General features: G+C 31.1%; 2 protein-coding genes across 2 annotated transcripts in view; one reads left to right on the forward strand and one right to left on the reverse strand.

The window, feature by feature from the left end:
- Nucleotides 1–397: 397 nt before the first annotated feature.
- Ns4 (Nucleostemin 4) lies at nucleotides 398–4,784 on the forward strand (the record flags this gene model as incomplete). Its single annotated transcript, XM_018540015.1, has 5 exons — nucleotides 398–731; nucleotides 2,838–3,154; nucleotides 3,232–3,880; nucleotides 4,032–4,454; nucleotides 4,561–4,784. Coding segments are annotated over exons 1-5 (1,704 nt in total), but the record flags the coding sequence as incomplete, so codon positions are not given.
- Nucleotides 4,785–5,726: 942 nt separating this feature from the next.
- LOC108773993 (otoferlin) overlaps nucleotides 5,727–19,842 on the reverse strand; it is a 40,231-nt gene continuing 26,115 nt past the window's right edge. The window contains exons 9-28 of the mRNA XM_018539988.1: nucleotides 18,641–18,984; nucleotides 17,359–17,669; nucleotides 16,863–17,106; nucleotides 16,281–16,511; nucleotides 15,498–15,806; nucleotides 15,248–15,400; nucleotides 14,689–14,889; nucleotides 14,360–14,611; nucleotides 13,884–13,934; nucleotides 12,510–12,817; nucleotides 11,813–12,174; nucleotides 11,240–11,425; nucleotides 10,061–10,793; nucleotides 9,523–9,693; nucleotides 8,254–8,423; nucleotides 7,396–7,714; nucleotides 6,745–6,943; nucleotides 6,458–6,676; nucleotides 6,109–6,209; nucleotides 5,727–5,927 (exon numbers count right to left, since the gene is read on the reverse strand). Coding sequence (XP_018395490.1) covers nucleotides 5,747–5,927; nucleotides 6,109–6,209; nucleotides 6,458–6,676; nucleotides 6,745–6,943; nucleotides 7,396–7,714; nucleotides 8,254–8,423; nucleotides 9,523–9,693; nucleotides 10,061–10,793; nucleotides 11,240–11,425; nucleotides 11,813–12,174; nucleotides 12,510–12,817; nucleotides 13,884–13,934; nucleotides 14,360–14,611; nucleotides 14,689–14,889; nucleotides 15,248–15,400; nucleotides 15,498–15,806; nucleotides 16,281–16,511; nucleotides 16,863–17,106; nucleotides 17,359–17,669; nucleotides 18,641–18,984 — 5,045 coding nt within the window. The 3' untranslated portion in view covers nucleotides 5,727–5,746. The remainder of the gene's footprint in view (nucleotides 5,928–6,108; nucleotides 6,210–6,457; nucleotides 6,677–6,744; nucleotides 6,944–7,395; nucleotides 7,715–8,253; nucleotides 8,424–9,522; nucleotides 9,694–10,060; nucleotides 10,794–11,239; nucleotides 11,426–11,812; nucleotides 12,175–12,509; nucleotides 12,818–13,883; nucleotides 13,935–14,359; nucleotides 14,612–14,688; nucleotides 14,890–15,247; nucleotides 15,401–15,497; nucleotides 15,807–16,280; nucleotides 16,512–16,862; nucleotides 17,107–17,358; nucleotides 17,670–18,640; nucleotides 18,985–19,842) is intronic.

Genomic DNA, 19,842 nt, shown 5'->3' on the forward strand with positions numbered 1-19,842 from the left:
AAAGTGTACACTAGTTCAGCCACAGACACAAGATGGAAGTATGGAATATTGGAGCTTGTCAGTGCTTGTCAGTATGTTCTATTACTGATTGTGAGGAGGGGAGCTGGAAAGTGCGAACTGTGTGGGAAGTGGGCAGAAAATGGGGGCATGGTGTGAAACGAGTATACCCGTGAAGCGACTTTGAACAACTTTGTTGTGCGCGCTGATCTAGACGGGCTAAAACGTATATCTAGTCGAGTCGTTACGATTTCTCCAATTTTCATTCTTCACGTGGCCACACTTTGACTTTGGCTCTAATTCCGTCCGAGTACGCTTCAACCACTTCGTGTTCGTGCGGTTTTATCCGAAAACAGTTTCAGATGGCGTCAATGGTTAAACGATCAGCTGTTCTGCATCATGTATAAATTCTTGTCTCGCACAACACGAACAATACGGATTGACACGGATTCGTAACAGTATTCATTCAGCATTCTGACACGCTGTAAACTGTAAGAACGAAGTGCCGGCATACAGGATGTTACTGCAGTGGCTTTAAACTTTGATGAATTAAATATAATAATCTTTAAAAATAAATTACGAATAATTTGTGACAGATCTGTGATAAAGTGTTCGAAAAAAGCGAACTTAAAACTGCGAAAATATGCCTCAGGGAAGACGAAAAGTTCCGTTCAGTGGAAAAGCAAAAAAGCAACAAATGCAGGCCAAAAAACAACGTCAGCGAACTTTGCTTGGTATGTGTATTTATTATAAAAATCTTAATAAAGTTTTATTAAGAGAACGAAAGTCTTTTAAAATCTTCCTTCAGTGAAATTTATTATAATTTATTATTTTATAGTATTCTTTGTTTCGAAGTGTGACATTGCTTGCTTTGCTCAGCAGAAAAAAACAGCTTTGTAACTGTTATAAGATTCTTTAATATATGATTGATTTAAGTATACTGTTTAAAACTTATAATAAATTTTGTTTTAAAGATTGAAATGTCACTTAAACATTGGAAATTGAGCTTTTCTTTTTCAAACTGACTCAAATATCATTCTTTACATTAAGATTCTACTCTAAAGATTTAAAAGAATATATTTAAATTTAGTGAGGAAGTAAGAGCACTTGTATTAAAGAATATTGTAACAGTTACAATACTTTTTTCTACTGACAAACCACTATTTCAGTATTATAGTGGCTTTTTAAAAGATTTTTACAATTATTCTCACAGTTGATGGGTTTATAGCTTTTAATCTCTCCTTGAGTTTACACGTTAGTTATAAATTTTTTAATCTTTTCTCTAAACTTCTAAATTACTCAAATATATATATATATTTTTTTCCCCCAATCTTATTTGTTTAAGCTTTTTATCCTTGTAATTTATGTAATTTTCCTTCAAAAACCATGACGATGAATTTTGTCATACACTTTCAACAAATTTTTGAGATGCAATAATGTTGTTGCGATATTGGATGCTATTTATAGTGACACAAATTGTTACAAAAGTCATTCTGTCTTTAATTACTTTCTCTTTAAGACGTTCAACAAAATAATCACTCTATGTCAAACAATATGCATTATCTAGAAGACATCTTTAAGATTAAAATGTCTATAAGAATAAAGGGCAATTCGAGAGTTATCGATAATTATAACTAAAAATGTATCACATATAAGAGAAAATTAGAAATATAATTAAGAAAAATTCAAATTGTATACATATATGTATATTTTTTTGTTAGATTTAATAAAATATCTTTTAGTATGTTATCTGTTCAAGTACGTTGTCTGGATTTTTGCTATTTACTGAATGCTAGCTACCAAGAATAATAGAGAATCATGTGTGTGTTGTTCATGATAAATTATATATATTTCCTAAAAGAAAGGCATTTATTGTGGGAATGTTCTCTGAGTCTTTGATGTTCAACCTCTTTCTTAAGGGCCATTTTCAGATATAAATAAAATCTTGTGGACATGTTTATTTTGATAGCATATACATATATGTATATATGAAAAACAATTTTAGTTAATTTATGTTATTTACTTATATAATTTGCTACACACACCACACACACACACACACACACACATACATATACAATTTTTTTATTTAATATTAAATTAAATTTTTCTATCTGTTTGTTTTTTATTCTAGTTATTTATTTCGATATTTGTTTTTACACGACTAAACACTTTATGAAAAAATAACTGCCATAATGAATAACTTTTAATTTTATTTTCACATCAATAATAAAATTAAAAAAGTCAAGATAATTTACAAAATCAATTATTTTAAAAACATATTATTTATTAATAAATTTCGCTCATTTTTTGCAATGCAAATTAAATAATTAAACGATCTAAATTGGGAAGGACCTGTGAGTTCCGAAACGTACGACATTTTTTGTTAGTTTTTTTATATTATATTGTAAAATTTAAGAACAATAATTATTATTAAATCCATTTAGCTCGATTTAAACCGTTTAATTATTTAATTTACATATTATTTACTTATGAAAGCTACCAATTTGAATATAAATTCTTGAAACTTTTAATATAATATGTATCTTAAATAAAATGATACTATTTTGCATAATGTTATTATTTTGATAGTTTACATAAGACAGAAAGTATAATTTTTGGCTATGAGCTACTAGGCTGTAAAAAATTAATTTAAAATGAAGCGGGCCGTGCGCAGCGTATCAGTATAACCTATGCGCGCTATCTGATTCGCATTGTTTTTAAAAGTTTAAATACATGCTACGGTATATATATAATTGCAATTTGTAATTATTCTATTATATAACAATTATTAATATTTATGAAGAATTATTGTTGTAAAAATATATTTTTATTAACAGTGAACCCAGATGACGATGAAAGCTGCAGCAGTGAGAACAATGTTGATCATAAGAAACAAGTGATGAAAATAAATGAACAACCAAAAGATAGTAGATCTTCGAGAAATAAATACGCACTACAGTTCTTTCAAGAATCCAATGAAAAATTGCGAAAACGCAAAGAACGAGCCTTTAAAAGCATCGAACCCGCAAGTCTCAAGGATCAAGAAATTGCCGATAATTATTTTCCGCCTGGAATTGATATGCCAAAGCGACCTCCGTGGGATTTTAATGTGACAAAGGAACAATTAGAGATGAGAGAACAGAGATATTTCACAGTATGTAATTAGGACTCTATACTAAACAAAATTATAGTTTATTGAACATGCTACTGACTAATACTTTTTGTATTTAGGATTACTTAGATAGCATGGAAGAATTAGCTAGCTCGAGTTACTTTGAATTAAATTTAGAAACCTGGCGACAACTGTGGAGAGTTCTAGAAATGTCAGACATTTTATTAATTATTGTTGATATTAGATATCCCGTTCTAATGTTTCCTCCGTATTTGTATGACTATGTGACGAAGAAATTGAAGAAAGATATGATTTTGATATTAAACAAGGTTGATCTAGCACCTCCAGCGTTAGTGGTAGCTTGGAAAGAATATTTTCATAATCAATATCCAAAATTACACATTTTAATGTTCACATCGTATCCCACTTACAATCTTCGTGGTGGTACAAATAACGAGGAGGAGGGTATAAAGAAAAGATTTCGCAAGGGAAAATTGAGAATGGCCGCGGAAGGAGCGCAGAAGTTGTTGGAGGCTTGTAAAGATATTGTTGGAGATACAGTTGATCTAAGTTCCTGGTATGAGAAGATTCAAGAGGAAATGCATTCCGAATACGATTTAGATGACATAAATCACAAGGATAATATAACAGTTGAGAAGGAGGATACCACTTACTTTGAACACGAAAAATACAAAAATGGAGTTCTGACTATTGGGTGTATTGGAACGCCGAATGTTGGAAAGTCTTCTTTGATGAATGCATTGATGGGTAAAAATGCAAGACCATTTAATTACTTTTTTTGTATTATTTAATTAGTCACCAGTTAAATGAGATTGATTAAATAATGATTTTTTAAATATTTGTATTCCACATTTAATAATGTCATTTGATTTCCATTATCTAATATTTTATTTTATAGGCAAGAAAGTCGTGAGCGTGTCTCGTACTCCTGGTCATACTAAGCATTTTCAGACTATTTATCTCACAAAGACTATATGTTTGTGTGATTGTCCTGGTTTGGTTTTTCCTTCAACCGTACCCAAAGAATTACAGATATTAATGGGCTCATTTCCGATTGCTCAAGTCAGAGAACCGTATACCGTTGTACAATTTTTAGCCGAAAGAGTAAATCTACCAAAACTATTAAAGATTCCACATCCAGAGAACGATGACACTTGGTCCGCTATGGATATTTGCGATGGTTGGGCTATTAAAAGAGATTTCAAGACGGCAAGAGCAGCTAGATTGGATACATATAGGGCAGCAAATTCATTGTTACGAATGGCGTTAGAAGGAAAAATTTGTTTGTATATATATCCACCAAATTGGACCATTGATAAAAGTATTACTTTATTCTCTCTTATCATATATAAATAAGATTATTTGTCTGTGAAAGAATTGTTTAAATAACTATATATGACATTCTTAAAAGATGTAAATTTTTTTAGAAAAATGGGAAAATCACGCAGATGTTGAGACAGTACGATGGATTCAAGCTAGGAATAAGGGTGATAATTTCAGTATGACACCAACCGAAGATATGTCTTCTGAAGATGAAGAAATTGACGACGGAAGACTGACAGAATCTTCTAGAAGTGCAGCGAATGATAAATCTACGGAATCGTCAACTGAGGAAAATGATATGCCGCTTGTAGCTAATAAATTTTCATTGTTATCTGCGGAATAATAAAATAATTTATTATATTGCATTTTGCTCAAATATTTTATTTATCTCTTTTTTTACACATATATTTTTTTCTTAATATATAATGAGCAATTTGATGATAAAGAATGATTTTCCTGTGTTTTGGCCAGCGAAACACAGTCGTCATTATGGGTGCGATCCACTTGTACTGCAAATACTTCGAAGCATTTTTTGATTGGTCAATTCATAAAATTCTTTTTTCTCATTGAAGCATTTGCAGTGTTAAGTGAATCGCATCTTATGATACATAATATTTTACGAGTAAAAATAGATTATTTTGTACAAGCGACTACTTTGTTGCTATAATATTTTTCTCATTTTTTCATATTTTTTTAAGGTCACTGTGTATGAATTATTTACAGTGTAGTCCTAATTTGCAATTATTCTGGTTAATTTGTTACTTGGTCCACTATAAACTGATCAAAGATAAAAAAACTACATTATCATAACTTCTTCAGTGACAAAGTAATACAAATCATTTAAAAAATTATCATAAATCAGTATTTCGTACAACTTATCTACAATGTTTATACGTAAAATATAATCTCTAGTGCCCTAACATTTGCATATCTAACATGAAACTGTGTAAGATACATAACTTCTATTTTTTCGAAAAACATTTTATCTTCTTTGGTATTTTATACAAGATATTTCTCAATTATGATTTTTATATAAGTTGCTCAGAAATATCCTGTATGTATTTTTAATTCTATTAAAATCCATTATAACTTCTATTTTGTCACTATAAAAGAATTCGAATTTTTACAAGTCAATATTAAGGGTAAATGAGAGAGAAATTAATCTCATAAAATGCTAATTTACGTCGATTTTGTATAATGTACAATAACAATATAGAGCTTTGACTACATTTTTAAATCCGTCAAATTGTTTTCTAAAACAACAATTATACATTGCGACGAATATCATTTTTAAGCTCCTAAGATCTTTTTCACCGAATAACCTGGTATTGCATAAAAGAATAAGAGCAGAAGTATAATCAATCCAATTGCAATTATGGCTTTCAGGATAGCCCATTTATAGTTGTGCCAAACTATATATTTGATGGACTTTAGTGGATTGAGAAACCACATAAAGGATGCATCCGGACGACTGCAAAAAAATTAAAAATATGAAAAAATTAATTAACAGTACATCATCATAAAAAGTAGATAAACAGAAAGAGAAGAAACTGGGCACCTATCATAGAACAAGTCGGAATAGATTCCGATCGGAATTCATTTCGACATGTTCTATGATAAATACCTTGATATTATTATTATATAATACTAACTTTGGCTTATCCAGTGGATCAGGTTCATTTCTACCAAAACCAGCAGGATTTTTTTCTGCCTCTTCTTTTGTAAGCAAATGTATCTCAGCTTCGACCTTGCCCTGTACAAAATACATAAATTAATATAAAATATAATCTAATAAAAACATAAATTTAATTGTACTTAAGTAAAAAATTTAAAAGTTGCTATTTTTTGTATAAATAAATAATATACTGATTGAGTAAAAAATATCGGTCCAGTTAATATTTCAAAAATAAGAATTGTTTTCGATATATTCAACCGGTTCAATACTTCTTGCTCACCTTGTATATTTAAAATTTTATATTTATATGTGTATTATCTTTTTACCGTCAGCTCCATGTCTTCATTCTCTTTCTTTACATAAAATGGCCACCACCCCTTTATACGTTTCTGCTTGAAAATGTTAACCGTTGGCACAGATCCGTCTGTTTTTAGCATGCTTAATGAGCAGAGCTTACTATTTTTTGCTCCTCGGGGAAATCGATTGAGATCGAGCGTTATTGCGCCCAAGAAATCATCTGCTGAGAAATGATCTGCATCCCAAACCTGTAAAAAGCGTTATTTTTATCTACGTATATCGGAACGAGATCGAAAGTATCATTTAATTACGTTACCTGTAATTCTAAGCGTGCTGGTATTTTACATTCTGTTTCGTCCCAGCTAAATAAGCTTTCTTTACGATTAATAACGATCTTCTCTTCCGCTACTAGATAATCGAATGGAAATATAAAACGCCAGTTAAAATTTCCTTCGCCGGTTAATGATCGATAATGAATATCGGTGTATTGACAATCCTCGGGTCCCTTTAGCCATCTGTTAAGTAACGTTGAAATATAATTGTATTTTAATATTCAAATTCTGAAAATTTCAACTCAAATAAAATACGAATATCAGTTTTTATCGCAATGAAATTTTTCAAAAATTATATTGATGGTATTGTTTCCAAAAATATAGTAACTGCAGTGTCTTCATGTAATACTTATTTTTTTTAATATAAATTTAAATAATCTTATTTTGGAATTAGTTATAAAGTTATATAATATAAAAGATAGTAAAATTTTGAACAAAATAGTGCATTTAATTAAACTATTATATTGTTAGGAAAGAATAAGATCTAAGAGAAATAATTTGAGAAATATTTTTTAGTTGAGAGAAACTCATTTTTTTATTCATTATTATCAATAATTAATATTAATAATCTTTTTATCCAATTGTATTATAAAAAAATTTATAAAAATTAATTTTTTTTAGGAATCTATATTTACCCTTTTACATAAATGTCACTCATCTTCTCGCCAGTGAAGAATGCGTCATCTTCCAAGACGACGTCGTCTGTATTCCATATGATTACTCTCAATTCATAGCTCTTGGGCTTTCTCGGTGAAATGTCGATGGATGATCCCGGCGAGGGCATGTCCATTGGAAACATGTCCACCCACATTTCCAATTTTCCCTGTTCAATACCCGGTTTCTCGGGATTATAGAGAGGTCGGGTCTCCACGTGCTCAGGTACCAAGGCACAACCTATTCGCGGAAAAGCGTTCCATTGATGAAGAACAGCTAAGGCGAGATGTTCTTCCATTCCTAAAAAAAAGTAATCTTTTATTATGTGATATGATTACATCAACGTCGCATATTAAAAAGCAACATAAATCCTATTATAATATATTACATATCTATTAAATTATATTTTATATTATGTAATTTATATCTGTTTATGTAAATTTACTTCACATATATTCTCTCTTTATATAAATATTATTAACTTTTCCGATTTTTGTAATTAGATAAAATTTAATTAAATAATTGTTAAATAATATTTACGTGCAAAATATATATCTATAATAAAATATATTATGTAGAATAGTTTTAGCCCATATTTTGGCACTGCAGATCAAAAATCTAATAAGACATCTTAAAAATATCTTAAGATGTTTTTTATCTTATATGTCTTGATTTTGGATTCGTGTTGTGTAGACATTTTTTAAAATTTGGGCCAAATTTATTTCGACTCGTTAAAGTTACTTCTTTTTACGATATACATAATATATAAGTAACTTATATATTCAAAAATCAATACTGAAATATTGATTGTATTCTTGCATTTCAATTTTTTCACATACCCTTTGTATGTACATAAAATTCCATCTCCTCGTTCGAAAGGGAGAAAGTTTTTCTGCCGATTGTAACCCGGCCATGAGAATATATTGGCCCATCGATTTTACCATCTTTGCATAGCTTTGAGAGTATTTGAGTCGGTTTCATTGCATCTCTCCATTTATTATAGCCAGATCTGGAGCAGATATAACGTCTAATCGATTTCGTGCATCGAAATTGCGTTTTTGCATTTATTTCTTTTATCCAATATATTAGTCTAGATGTAGAAGGTATAATGTATTTTCCACATCACACACACGTGCAAGTGCGTGCGCACGAGACACACACACACACATATATATATACACACACACATACACAATGCAAAGTCTAGTGATATATGTACTACCTACAAATTATATAGCAAGCAGACAATTATAGTGTATAGTATAATGTAGTTCTGAAGGAAATGGTTTCAACGTAAGTGCGTGTTAAATAAGAGATTACGATGAAAAAGTATAGTTATTAGTCCTTGTTAAAAGTAGTGGATTCGCTAATTTTAGATACTAAATGATCACTACTGGTGTGATAAAGTCACTCTGTTGTTAGATTACCAAATTGCGTGACACGATTTATTTCATTGCTGGTAATGATCTCATTTGCCATTGTAATGTATAATGACATTATATAGGGTGTGTTCCCCCGAGTTAAATCTCGTTAAATATAAAAATTTAGGACCGCAAAACAAACAGAACTTTTTAATTTGAGTTTTACTCGCAAACACTTTGTTCAAGAGATATTGATTTGTTATATAAATTATTCAATTATAGGATCAAAATATCTCTCGATTTTGTTTACTTTAAAACAAAGTGTTTTAATAACTTTCAATCACTGAAATGGAGAATAGTGCAAACATGCGAAGAAATTACAGACACTGCAGTGTCAATCAAGAACTCGTTTATAGATAGCTGCAATGCAATGCGTAAGTCTTGTTTCAGGAATGCTAGCTATTATTTTAAATATGATAATAATAAATAATAATAAAACAGTAATAAATGTGATTTAATAATTATATTTTGATTACTGTAAAACAATAAAGGAGTTAAACCTAAATTATTTCGAAATTATTTATTCCTATATATAGTTTGTATAACTTAAGAAGTTAATATCGCTTCAACGAAGCGTTTACGAGTAAATCTTCTGAAGTAATTTCTGTTTGTTTTGAGTTCTGAAATTCATATTTTAAATTTAAAAGTACTCGGAAATACTTCGTATATGTGTAAAAATATACTCACTCGTCGTATTTCTTCGCCAGTCCGCATGTAGCTCTATGTCTACTGTAAAAGCGATTTTCCAGGTCGATCTTAGTCTCGCCGATCATATCATCTGTTCCGACCAAGTCCCAATCCAGGACTTGCACCGTCAGCAAAGAGTCCTGCGGAAATGTTGCCTCGATCTCGAAACATCTTGAAAGTAAATTTATAATTTGCACAGAAATAGTTTCAACTTTTAAAAATAAAAATTCACAGTAAACTAAAGGAGTAATAAGAAGAATTTTTGCAAAGTTTTATGTTTTACGAATCATAATTTTCTTCTAAGAAAGCATTTATTAAGTACAAGAATATAAAAAATAATATAATAGTAAGAAATAGAAAATGCGATTTTTAATCCGCTATGTGTAGAATAACTACATAATTTATTGAAATTCAAAATTTCAACGGAAAGATAATTTTCCTGAAAGTTTAAGCTAAGTCTTCATATTATTAAAATTCCTCTATAATTGTAAAAAATTATACGACTATTTGTAATGCTGTGATACACACAAAAACATACTTTCCAAAGACAGGATTCAATTGTTTCGATACGTAATTCTCTTTATCACTGATCCTCTTGCCTCCCAATTGTAAGACCACATAAGGATCCGCTTTCCCATTTAGATCGCAGGGATGAAGATCATTAGCTTTGACGATATACACCCGTACCAAGACGTGAATAGGCTCGTTTGACGGGACACCCTGGAAGAATCCATACTGTGGATCGAAACCCATCACAGTATGATCTACCAGATCTTTTGGTAACGGCCACTTGTAGACCTTCAGTGCGCCCTTGAAGCTGCCAACAATCCTTGATTCGTCCTCGGTCTCGTCACCAGTCTTTTTGCCTCGATATAGTTCGAAAGTGTGTAACCATTCTTTGAACTGCTCGAACTCGGGCTGCGCTTCCAGTTCTCCTGGATATATCTTCAGTAGGGCGGTCTTGTTGTACTTATGTTGAGTTTGCTTCGGACTGAGTCTCGAGACGAACTTCACCGCATTTGTTGGCGATTTCAGACCAAATAATTTCTTTGTCGAATTAATTCCGGAATTCTTCTCGCCTGAGGAGGCCAACTGATTTTGCATGACAGCTTCATCTAGGAGCATTGGTAGTGTCCCGTTTGGTTGATTCTGAAATATGGATTTCTCCTTACGCAATTCTTTGTTCTCTTCGATCATTGCTTCTACAGATGCGAAGTATTTTGTCCACCAATCTTGGCAGCCATCCCCATTCTCTAATGCACCTAAATCGCCTAAAAATGCAGCATATTTTAAAGATGCTTCACTTATCGTGTGTTATTTAAATTTAGATATTAATTAATAAAGAATACTCGAAAAATATTGATATATAAGGATTTAAATTGATAATAGATTTATCCGTCAACGCAACAATTTCTCATTTCTCTCTTAATATAGCATGATATAAATTTTATTTTATAACAACATATAGATGCTTAGATGCGTAAATTCAAATAAATACATATATCATCACAGAGTTCGATGTATTAAAAAATTATTGTAATTTTATTAATTGAAACAATAAATAATATGTTGAAATCTGTGTTTTATCTATTGTTATAGTATTAACGATCTTATAATATTACTTCACAATTATTAAAATGTTTTAAATAAATATCTTTACTTTAATCAGCTGAATGCATTTGGATGATTTAATTAAATACAATTTTTGTGAACACACCTATGTTATTATCATTAACTAAGCTTTGCTTCCTACGTAAGTTTTGCTCCGTTTTATCTTTCTTCGTAGGACCACACCCTAATTCGAATCCAAGAGTGATGGTGGTATCTCCATTGTTAGCTTCCAAGTCAGTCATTGATTCTAGTAATGACGTTTGTGGCAATTTTGATTTGGATTGCTCAAGAGCTGCAGTATAAACATATAAAGTCTTGAAATTAAAACTAGAAATATAAATATAATCTGCAAATAGCAAGTTATTTTTTAACTTATTAATTATTAATTTAATTAATTTTTAATGGCTAACATTTCAATAAATCGTTATAATATATAATATAATTTATTTTAAAACAAGATATTACTTTTTGAAATACAATTGAAACGAATATTCGTCATATTCTTCAATAACAGAATCACGTTATTATTCTAATAAACTTTAATTGTGTTATATTTATTTAAATTATATATATATATATATTGTTTCATATTCTCTGTTTATTCTATTTATAAAATTCTATTTGCGTAATCTTATATATACAATTTTAAAGTCTCGCAATTAATCGATTGATTATTTACCTGTGCATTGCAACTGATACAAACTCTTCTTTCTCTCTTGAGCATCCTTTGCTCTTTTGGTTAAAGGGTAGTACATGTATTTGTGAATTGAATTGATGGTATGAGTACCGACGAGGGTATATCTACCGAAACTCCGACAATCCACCGCTCTTATGGTCAATGGCGGTCGATAAAGCTCCTGTTCAGGAAGCTCTAATTCCAAAAATTTAATCGGTGTATTGAAATTCGGGTTTTTCTTCGCATTTGCTATGACAGACGAATAAAGAATGTGGCCGGCGCATTCAACATCCACACGTGGCTTGTCGACCGTTAGTAAATGGATTCTCTTCAAATCACGCAACCCCCAAAAGAGTACTTCGATTCTGAAAGTCAGTGTTGTGTTAATTAAGAGTGCCATAATAATACGTTTATTTATTTATTTATGGCATCATTATCTACAAATTAAAACAATCTTGCATTGTTTATAATTATATACAAATAATTTACTATTATAAAAAGAATAATGATTTTATTTTTTAAGTAAAAACTTGATAATGGATTAAATTATTATATACACACATCAATTGGATTTTTATATAAAAATGTAATCTTATTAATATACTATGTATTTCAAAAAATTCGAAAGATTTTTCTATTTGAGAAACTAAAACATACAAGAAGCTTTTAAATAAATGACAACGAAAAGCTAATAATGTACCGATATTTGGATAAAGTAGGTCGAATTCCCACGGGCACGGGAAGAATCGGGCCTTGATCCTGACCGGATCCTGGAATTTGGGATCCACAGCTGGAATCTTTAGGATCCGGCAAAGTAGGAAAGCCGTAATCTTTGGTAGAGGGATATTCTAGTAATTCGAAAACCGCCAGAAGTTCGCCAGCCCTCGAGGCTCCCCTGGTAACATCATACCATTCCAAAGACGGTGGATATTGCGGAGGAGTGTAAGACTCGGAGGCGAGTTTGACATGAGGTCGCGCAATCGCCCGACCGATGTACTCCGATTTTCCCTGAAATCGTAAAAACAGATTTTGATATGTCCGAACAAAGAGTGTTATTGATCGACCGTGTGACTACGAGGATGCGAGGAAACTGTGACGAGGACAAAATTGATCATATAACTCAATAGAGTCAAATTTAATTATGATTAAATTTAAGGCACTGTGAAAAAGTGCAAAATGGTGAAATTTCGGAATTTAATGGATATATTTAATATAATTTATAAAGCAAATTCTCTAGTAATTATTTTATAAAGTAATCAAAACGAAACTATATTAGAATTATCAAAGTGCTCAAATTTTCTAATTTAATGTTTATAACAAATAATCAATTTTAAACGATTGTTATATATTTATTAATTAACAACACGCGCGTATGTCACAATAAAATTACGTAATACGTTAGAATATTAGAAATTTTTTTAATACATTATTGTTTGTAAGAAACGGTTAAATTATTGCCAGCTTAAATTATATGCAGTTTAAATTATTGCATGGATGGTAATAAAAACTTTTGTGAAATAGAACAAAATTTTAACATTAGAAATAATTATAAATATATAATAAATTCTTTCAACAAATTCATCGAATAGATAAACATTTGTACATATTCTTCCGAAATTATATAAAAATTTTATTATTATAAAAATATTCTTATTGACATATATCCTTTTTCCAATAACAACGTAGATTCGTCTGGGCATATTTTATGATTGAAATATAAGAATATTGATACGTAGAGAGATGTATCTATTTAGCACAATATGAAACCAAGTAAGGTAAAGGGAAGTATGCATCATTTGTGGTTGTGCGGTTGTGTGGGTAGACTTTTCATCAACTATCGCAGCAATTTCACGACTTGGAAACTTGCAGTCTTCGGAATTCTGAGTTTGCGAATTCTGATATTGCACAAGTTTATCTATATCCTAACATATAAATATCGAGTGCCATGCCAAGCGTATATTATGTGTATTTTAGTGTGTTCTATAGGAACACTAGTGTGTTTCCGATGTGGGTGTTGTGTGACGTGCATTGTGTTATTCGGCATCGTATAAATGTCAATATGTTTTATACAAACTGTCAAAGCAGAGCCCTCATGCAGTTTTATGTCCATAGCTACAATATGACTCTGTAAAAAAAATTATTACAAAATCATAGAAGCGACTATTTTTTTAGTAACGTAAATACCATTTAATTAATTCTAATCAAATTTAATCTGAATTTATAATTAAAATAAAATATTTTTCATCGATTTATGCATTGACTATTTTTTATTCTGGATATTAATCGCACATAAAGTGAAATTTACATATTGATTTTGTTCAAAAGCTATCTAATTATTCGAAATAATAATTAATTAATAAATTTTTTAAATACATAATTACTTTAAATGCATGACTACTTTATAGTAAAACATATTAAACACATAATTAGCTTTCGTGAACAAATAGATAGTAAATTTTAAAAATAATACATAGAAATTATCTTAAGATAGAAAAAATTATATTTACGTAATTGAATGATAATATAATTAAGTGAGATTGTTTGACTTACCACTTTATCCTGATCAAATAGCTCGATGACGATGGAAGGTGGATCTTTCTTGATTTCTTCAGCGATGCCGTAGATTAAGATGTCGTCAAACAGCAGCAATTCGTCCCATGTTGGACTGAGGGTCTCGTCAATCACTTGAGTGCACTTACAAAACTCACCACAGATAACTCTCGCAAAAGGATCCGAGAGACCAGACGCATCGCTGCCGATCAGCGATCTCGCTTGATACATGTGAGCTCTTAATTGAAATTTCTGGCAAACAATTTAAAATAGCAGATTTATGCATTTATTTGATGATCTGTGCGAAAAAATACGAAAGAAACACATACGTGTTTCTGAACGTAGTGAATTACGGTAGGCGGTAAAGCGCGAGGCCTGTCCACATTCCTCAATTCGTGACTGATTTCGTATCCCTTCGGTAAACCTTGAATGAAGTACTTCTTGTGCTTCAATATTCCTAGCCACATGTAGATCTGTAATTTTGTTTGGATCGCCCATCCCGAGGGTCCGAATCTTTTTTTGCCTGGGAGCTATACATAGATTCCATATTCAAAATGCGAAATTAGTATAAAATTGGATGCATATATTTATCAACATGCATATATTCTCCAGGATTTTTATTTTACATTTCTTTTTATTTTATCCGTGTATTATAAAATGTCTCAAAATAAATATTGCAACGTTTATAAAATAAATAGTACAATAATCGCGGAGGACGTGAATTGCATACAGATATTTCCAGCGTATAATTACATTTTACAGAGAGATTTAACTGTAGATAAAAAAATTAATTGTTTTAAACTTTTTAGTTGTATCACTTTTAAAAGTAAGCAATACTATATAAAAAAATCGACATTACTATATGATACCTTCAGTACATTTATTTACCTTAAGGAACATAGTCTGTACTTTTCCGCAATGTCGGCCACATTCTTCGTCGACCACCGAGTAGATTAGTTCGCGACCTGATATTCTCTGGTACGCTACTCGTCTTCCGGAGCTGATCACCCAGATGAACACATCCGGCAGAGAGTCTTGCGGCTGCAAAAAGAATCAAACAATTCCATATGATAAAGCACATACGCGATGGCACTTATGTTTTATCAAATGGTATTGCTTGAAAAACTACTATACTGACATCGTCGACGAGAAACTTTAACTTTTGCAGGTAACTGTGAGCTGTCTTCAATCTTTCTTTGAAGCTGCTTTTAGTCACGAGAGCTTTGAGGTTGCGCGATAAAATTCCGATATTCTCCATCTCCCGCTGACATAATTTTGTACGCTCCTTGTCCAGCTTTGTTTTTCCGACGCCCGGGCCGGTCACGCTGGACTTGCTAATACTGACATATCGATTACAATTCGCGCTGAGTTCCTCGAGAGTAGACTTTAAAAGCTTTTCACACGTTGAGTCTTCCAAGTGCGATTGAACCTCCGACAATCCTTCTTCCTAGAGAGAGTATAAAGAAAAAGCTTTATTGGTTTTATGTAAATCCTCTTAATTGACAACGCTGTGATCTCTTCATCTCATTCAAATAATCATGTTTCCGTTAAAAATCTGATTTCCCTAAGAGAACTTTTCGAGATGTCAGATTTAAATAAATACATTCCTCACATAATTCTGACAAAATAAATCTGAACATTTAAAAATTGTCGAATTAAATGATTAACATCAACTTGTGAAGTAATATAGTTTTATTTAAAAAAAAATCTTTATCTTTTTGCACACATTAAATTTTATTGAGTATTTAATAAATATCTATTTATTATATTTTAACGCGACCAACGAATTAATTTTGATTGCTTAATTTAATTATAACAATAAGTTTGACCAAACACGCAGCTGTTTAAAAAAAAAACACTATGTACAATCTATAAGTTAAGGCGGTAGTTCTAATCTAATTAATAAGTTTAAGCCGCTTACCAGTTTATCGACAATCTTGCCAATAATATTACTGTTATACATTCGACGTCTATAATCCGGCCATATGCTTCGTACATGAAGACATGGCTTGTCGTCCCAGTACGGTAAAAAATAATAAATTTTATCGTGCGTCATTGGTTTACTAGCCGGTGTGGTACTTTGCCAAGATCCAGCGAGAACTTCTTGCAGGTCTTCCTCTTCCCCGCTTGTTCCACCTTTCATATCATACATCTAACAAGCGAAACGAGCGCGCGTTTTTACAAATAAAATTAACATTTTTATAAAATTTTTTTCAACTGGAGGAGAGTTACTGAATGCGTACCACTTAACCTATTTTTTTGTATTATATTTTTCATTTTGTACGCAAATGAACATTAGAAATTGTAAATTGAGGGACAAATATTGATAAAGTACGATGTAAGCTACCAGTACGCATTCGGCAATTTTCCCCTACACACTTATTTCTTCCTTCTTAATAAAAAAAGTGTCTCCGAAGTAGACCATTTTAAGATAAATTCTTTTCTTTATTAAGAAAATTTTCAAGTTTACTTTCTAGAGAATTTATCATATAAATTCGTTCACCTTGAAACTTTCATTGTGACCATCGAGAGCGTTACCCGCGTTTCCGATCGATATTTCAAAGTACATCGGCTTATCGCCTAGCTTCTTGTCAATCATCGTAGCGTCCATGATTGTGGCATATAAGAAAAATTCTTCATTCCTTGCGTAGGCGGTTTCGTTGACTGGCACCGTTGGCTCCACTTCGACTTCCGACGGTGCTATTTCCACGTTATCGGTAATCTCGGTTCGTATCGCTATCAAAAGTCTAAACAAAGAATAAAAAAATATAAATTATAATTTCACATCTCATTCTACGTTAACTTTTTCCTTTTGTATTTGATTTTGCTTATTAATTAATTATTGATTTTATTATTATTTGTAATTAACAATCATTTAATTATGTAATATATAAAATAACGTCCTCATTTTAACCACATTAATTGTATTATTTACATTGTATTATTTATAATTGTGATAATTTATAATTGTTTCATTATAAACTAAAATGCTGCACAACCTCGCTCTATATGATATTCCTTCGCCCAAGCCGGTATTCAACGTCGAGTGTTCGTCTATGAGACTGTAATCTCTGATGCTACCATAAAGATGGATAAACGCCGGACCAAAGGTCGGCAGGAAGCCCTTTTCACCATCGTTGCTGATCTGCTTAAGGTCGATGAAGTGTGTACCGATGACGGTGGCGTGTACTGGGTCGTTATCGCATAATTGTATCTTTATCCTCTGACATAGGGGAGGAAACATCTCGGTAAAAACTATTTGTTCGTTCCATATTGGAGCATAACTGTGCCTCTTCACACTTGTTTTCCCCTGAAGTGTCATAAATAGAAATATATACTAGATTGTCTTTGACATCTAGTACACTTCATTTAACGTCACTATGTTTTAAGTAGATTTAATAATTTTGCACGCGGAAATAAACTAATACCTATTAGTTTTCAACTTTTAATGATTCTGTCAAAATTGTGTGTTGTGGGAGCAAACTATATTGATAATGCAAAATCGTGTCGCGACAATATTATAACTTCTTAAATTTGATGACGCACCGATTTAACTTCGCCACAACGAGGTCAAGGGACATTATTGCTCTTCGCGTATAATACAATAGATTGTTATTAAGGGTACAACGATTAAGGAGGGACAATTAAAAGAAATTATTGTTATTTTTTCTAAGTTTTTCAAATTTAAAAATTATGCATATATTTACAAAAATCTTTTAAGTTTAGAAAATGTTTGTGCGAAAGAAATAATTATGCAAAATGAGGATGAATCTGAAAATAAAATTCGTCAAACAGAACGGAAAAAACGATTTTATTAAAGTATCTAAAACTTAGTTGGTTAAAAATAATTTAATTGAGTTATCATTATATATATGTATATATATAGTTATATGTAGGATTCTCAAATTAGTTATCAGAATGTTAAAACCTTTTGCAGCATTATGCTCTTGACTTTCCAACATTCTTAATTATTTTGATAATCCAACAAAATTATTTTCAGATCTGTATTTACCTAAATTTTTACCTAAATTTCAGCAAAATTATTCTCTTTTTATTTATTTTTAATAATATAGAATTTTCGTACAACACTCTTAAATTATGTCGGGAGATCATAAGAATATTAAAATAACATGCAAGTTTGTTCTTTTTGATTTGAACTTTTGCACCAATTCAGCCAAAAAGAACAGGTCTAATATGTTAACAAATGCAACGATAATTAAATAGATACTTTTAAATAAATTAATGATATCAAGATTACTCAAATAAGAATATATCGCTTACGCTGAGTCCGGCAAAAGACACTTGAACGTATGGATCCACTAAATCCTTCACTTCTCCCGTAAAAGCTTTCTTCACGTTTGCCATAATACTGCTGTTCATTTTTGGCAAACCGTCAGCTCTGTAGATCTTCACCACGAATTTTGCGCGTTGTCTCTCAATTGGCACACCGTCCGGTAATAAGAGGTTGCCTTCGATGTCATCCTCGTCCTTTTCACTTTTTGGAGGAATTTTCACGGTATCACCCTTACCAATAACACTTATGTCACATTTTAGATAGCCTTTTGGTCCACCGGCAACGTCATCCGGATCGGTGAGGAGGGCCCATTTATGATAGAATTGATGATCTAAGGATAAAATGACGTTGATTTGTGATACACGATGATTCATCAAAAGAAAGGACATGAATTTACAATTAATTCAAGGAGAGTTTACCATAAAAAGCGACATAAGACACAATGTTACTTAGAGACAAAATATTTAGCACAAAAATTTGACATTTTGTATCTTTAGAAAACAAAGCATTTTTATAAATATATTAATATATATAAAGCTATTATGTTTGCGAGGAAAAATAATAGTGCCAGAATAAATATTATAAAAGATTAAAAATAACTTTGATATAAATAACTTTGTCACTTTTATTTTATATTGTGCTTTTACGTCCGTTTTTCTGGGTAAACTCTGGTTTTTAATTTACAACTCGTAATTAAACAGTTACTGAGAAATTGACAGAGAGAATAAGCTATAAGAATTGGAAAGAGAGATCTGCAAAAAACAACCAGTAAGCTTTGTTCTTTTTAAAGCATGAAATAGATGCAAGAATTACAATTTTTATTTCAATTTTTTGTCTTTGTGGATTTATATTTCTGTCGAGATTTAAATTGAGGATCCAGAGCAATATAAACAACTCCCTTTATACATTCAAACATTTATTTTTACTATCTTTTTTGAAAATGCTCGATAGATTTATCTGAAAACCACGCGCATCTCTCATGCAGTAATAATTACAACTGTATTCAAAGCACATAGACGAATAAAGGTATCAATTAAAAATGGTATAAGATGCAAATTGTTTTATGTTTTATCAAACGCGCGCAATCATCGCTTGTGATGTATTAATTCGATGCATTTTCTTCTATATAAATAAGCGAAAAATATCTGATAATAACATTGGATGATGCGCGCGTATATTATGCAACCTT

This window comes from Cyphomyrmex costatus, unplaced genomic scaffold, assembly GCF_001594065.2.
Source record: "Cyphomyrmex costatus isolate MS0001 unplaced genomic scaffold, Ccosl1.0 scaffold23, whole genome shotgun sequence".
NCBI lineage: Eukaryota > Metazoa > Arthropoda > Insecta > Hymenoptera > Formicidae > Cyphomyrmex > Cyphomyrmex costatus.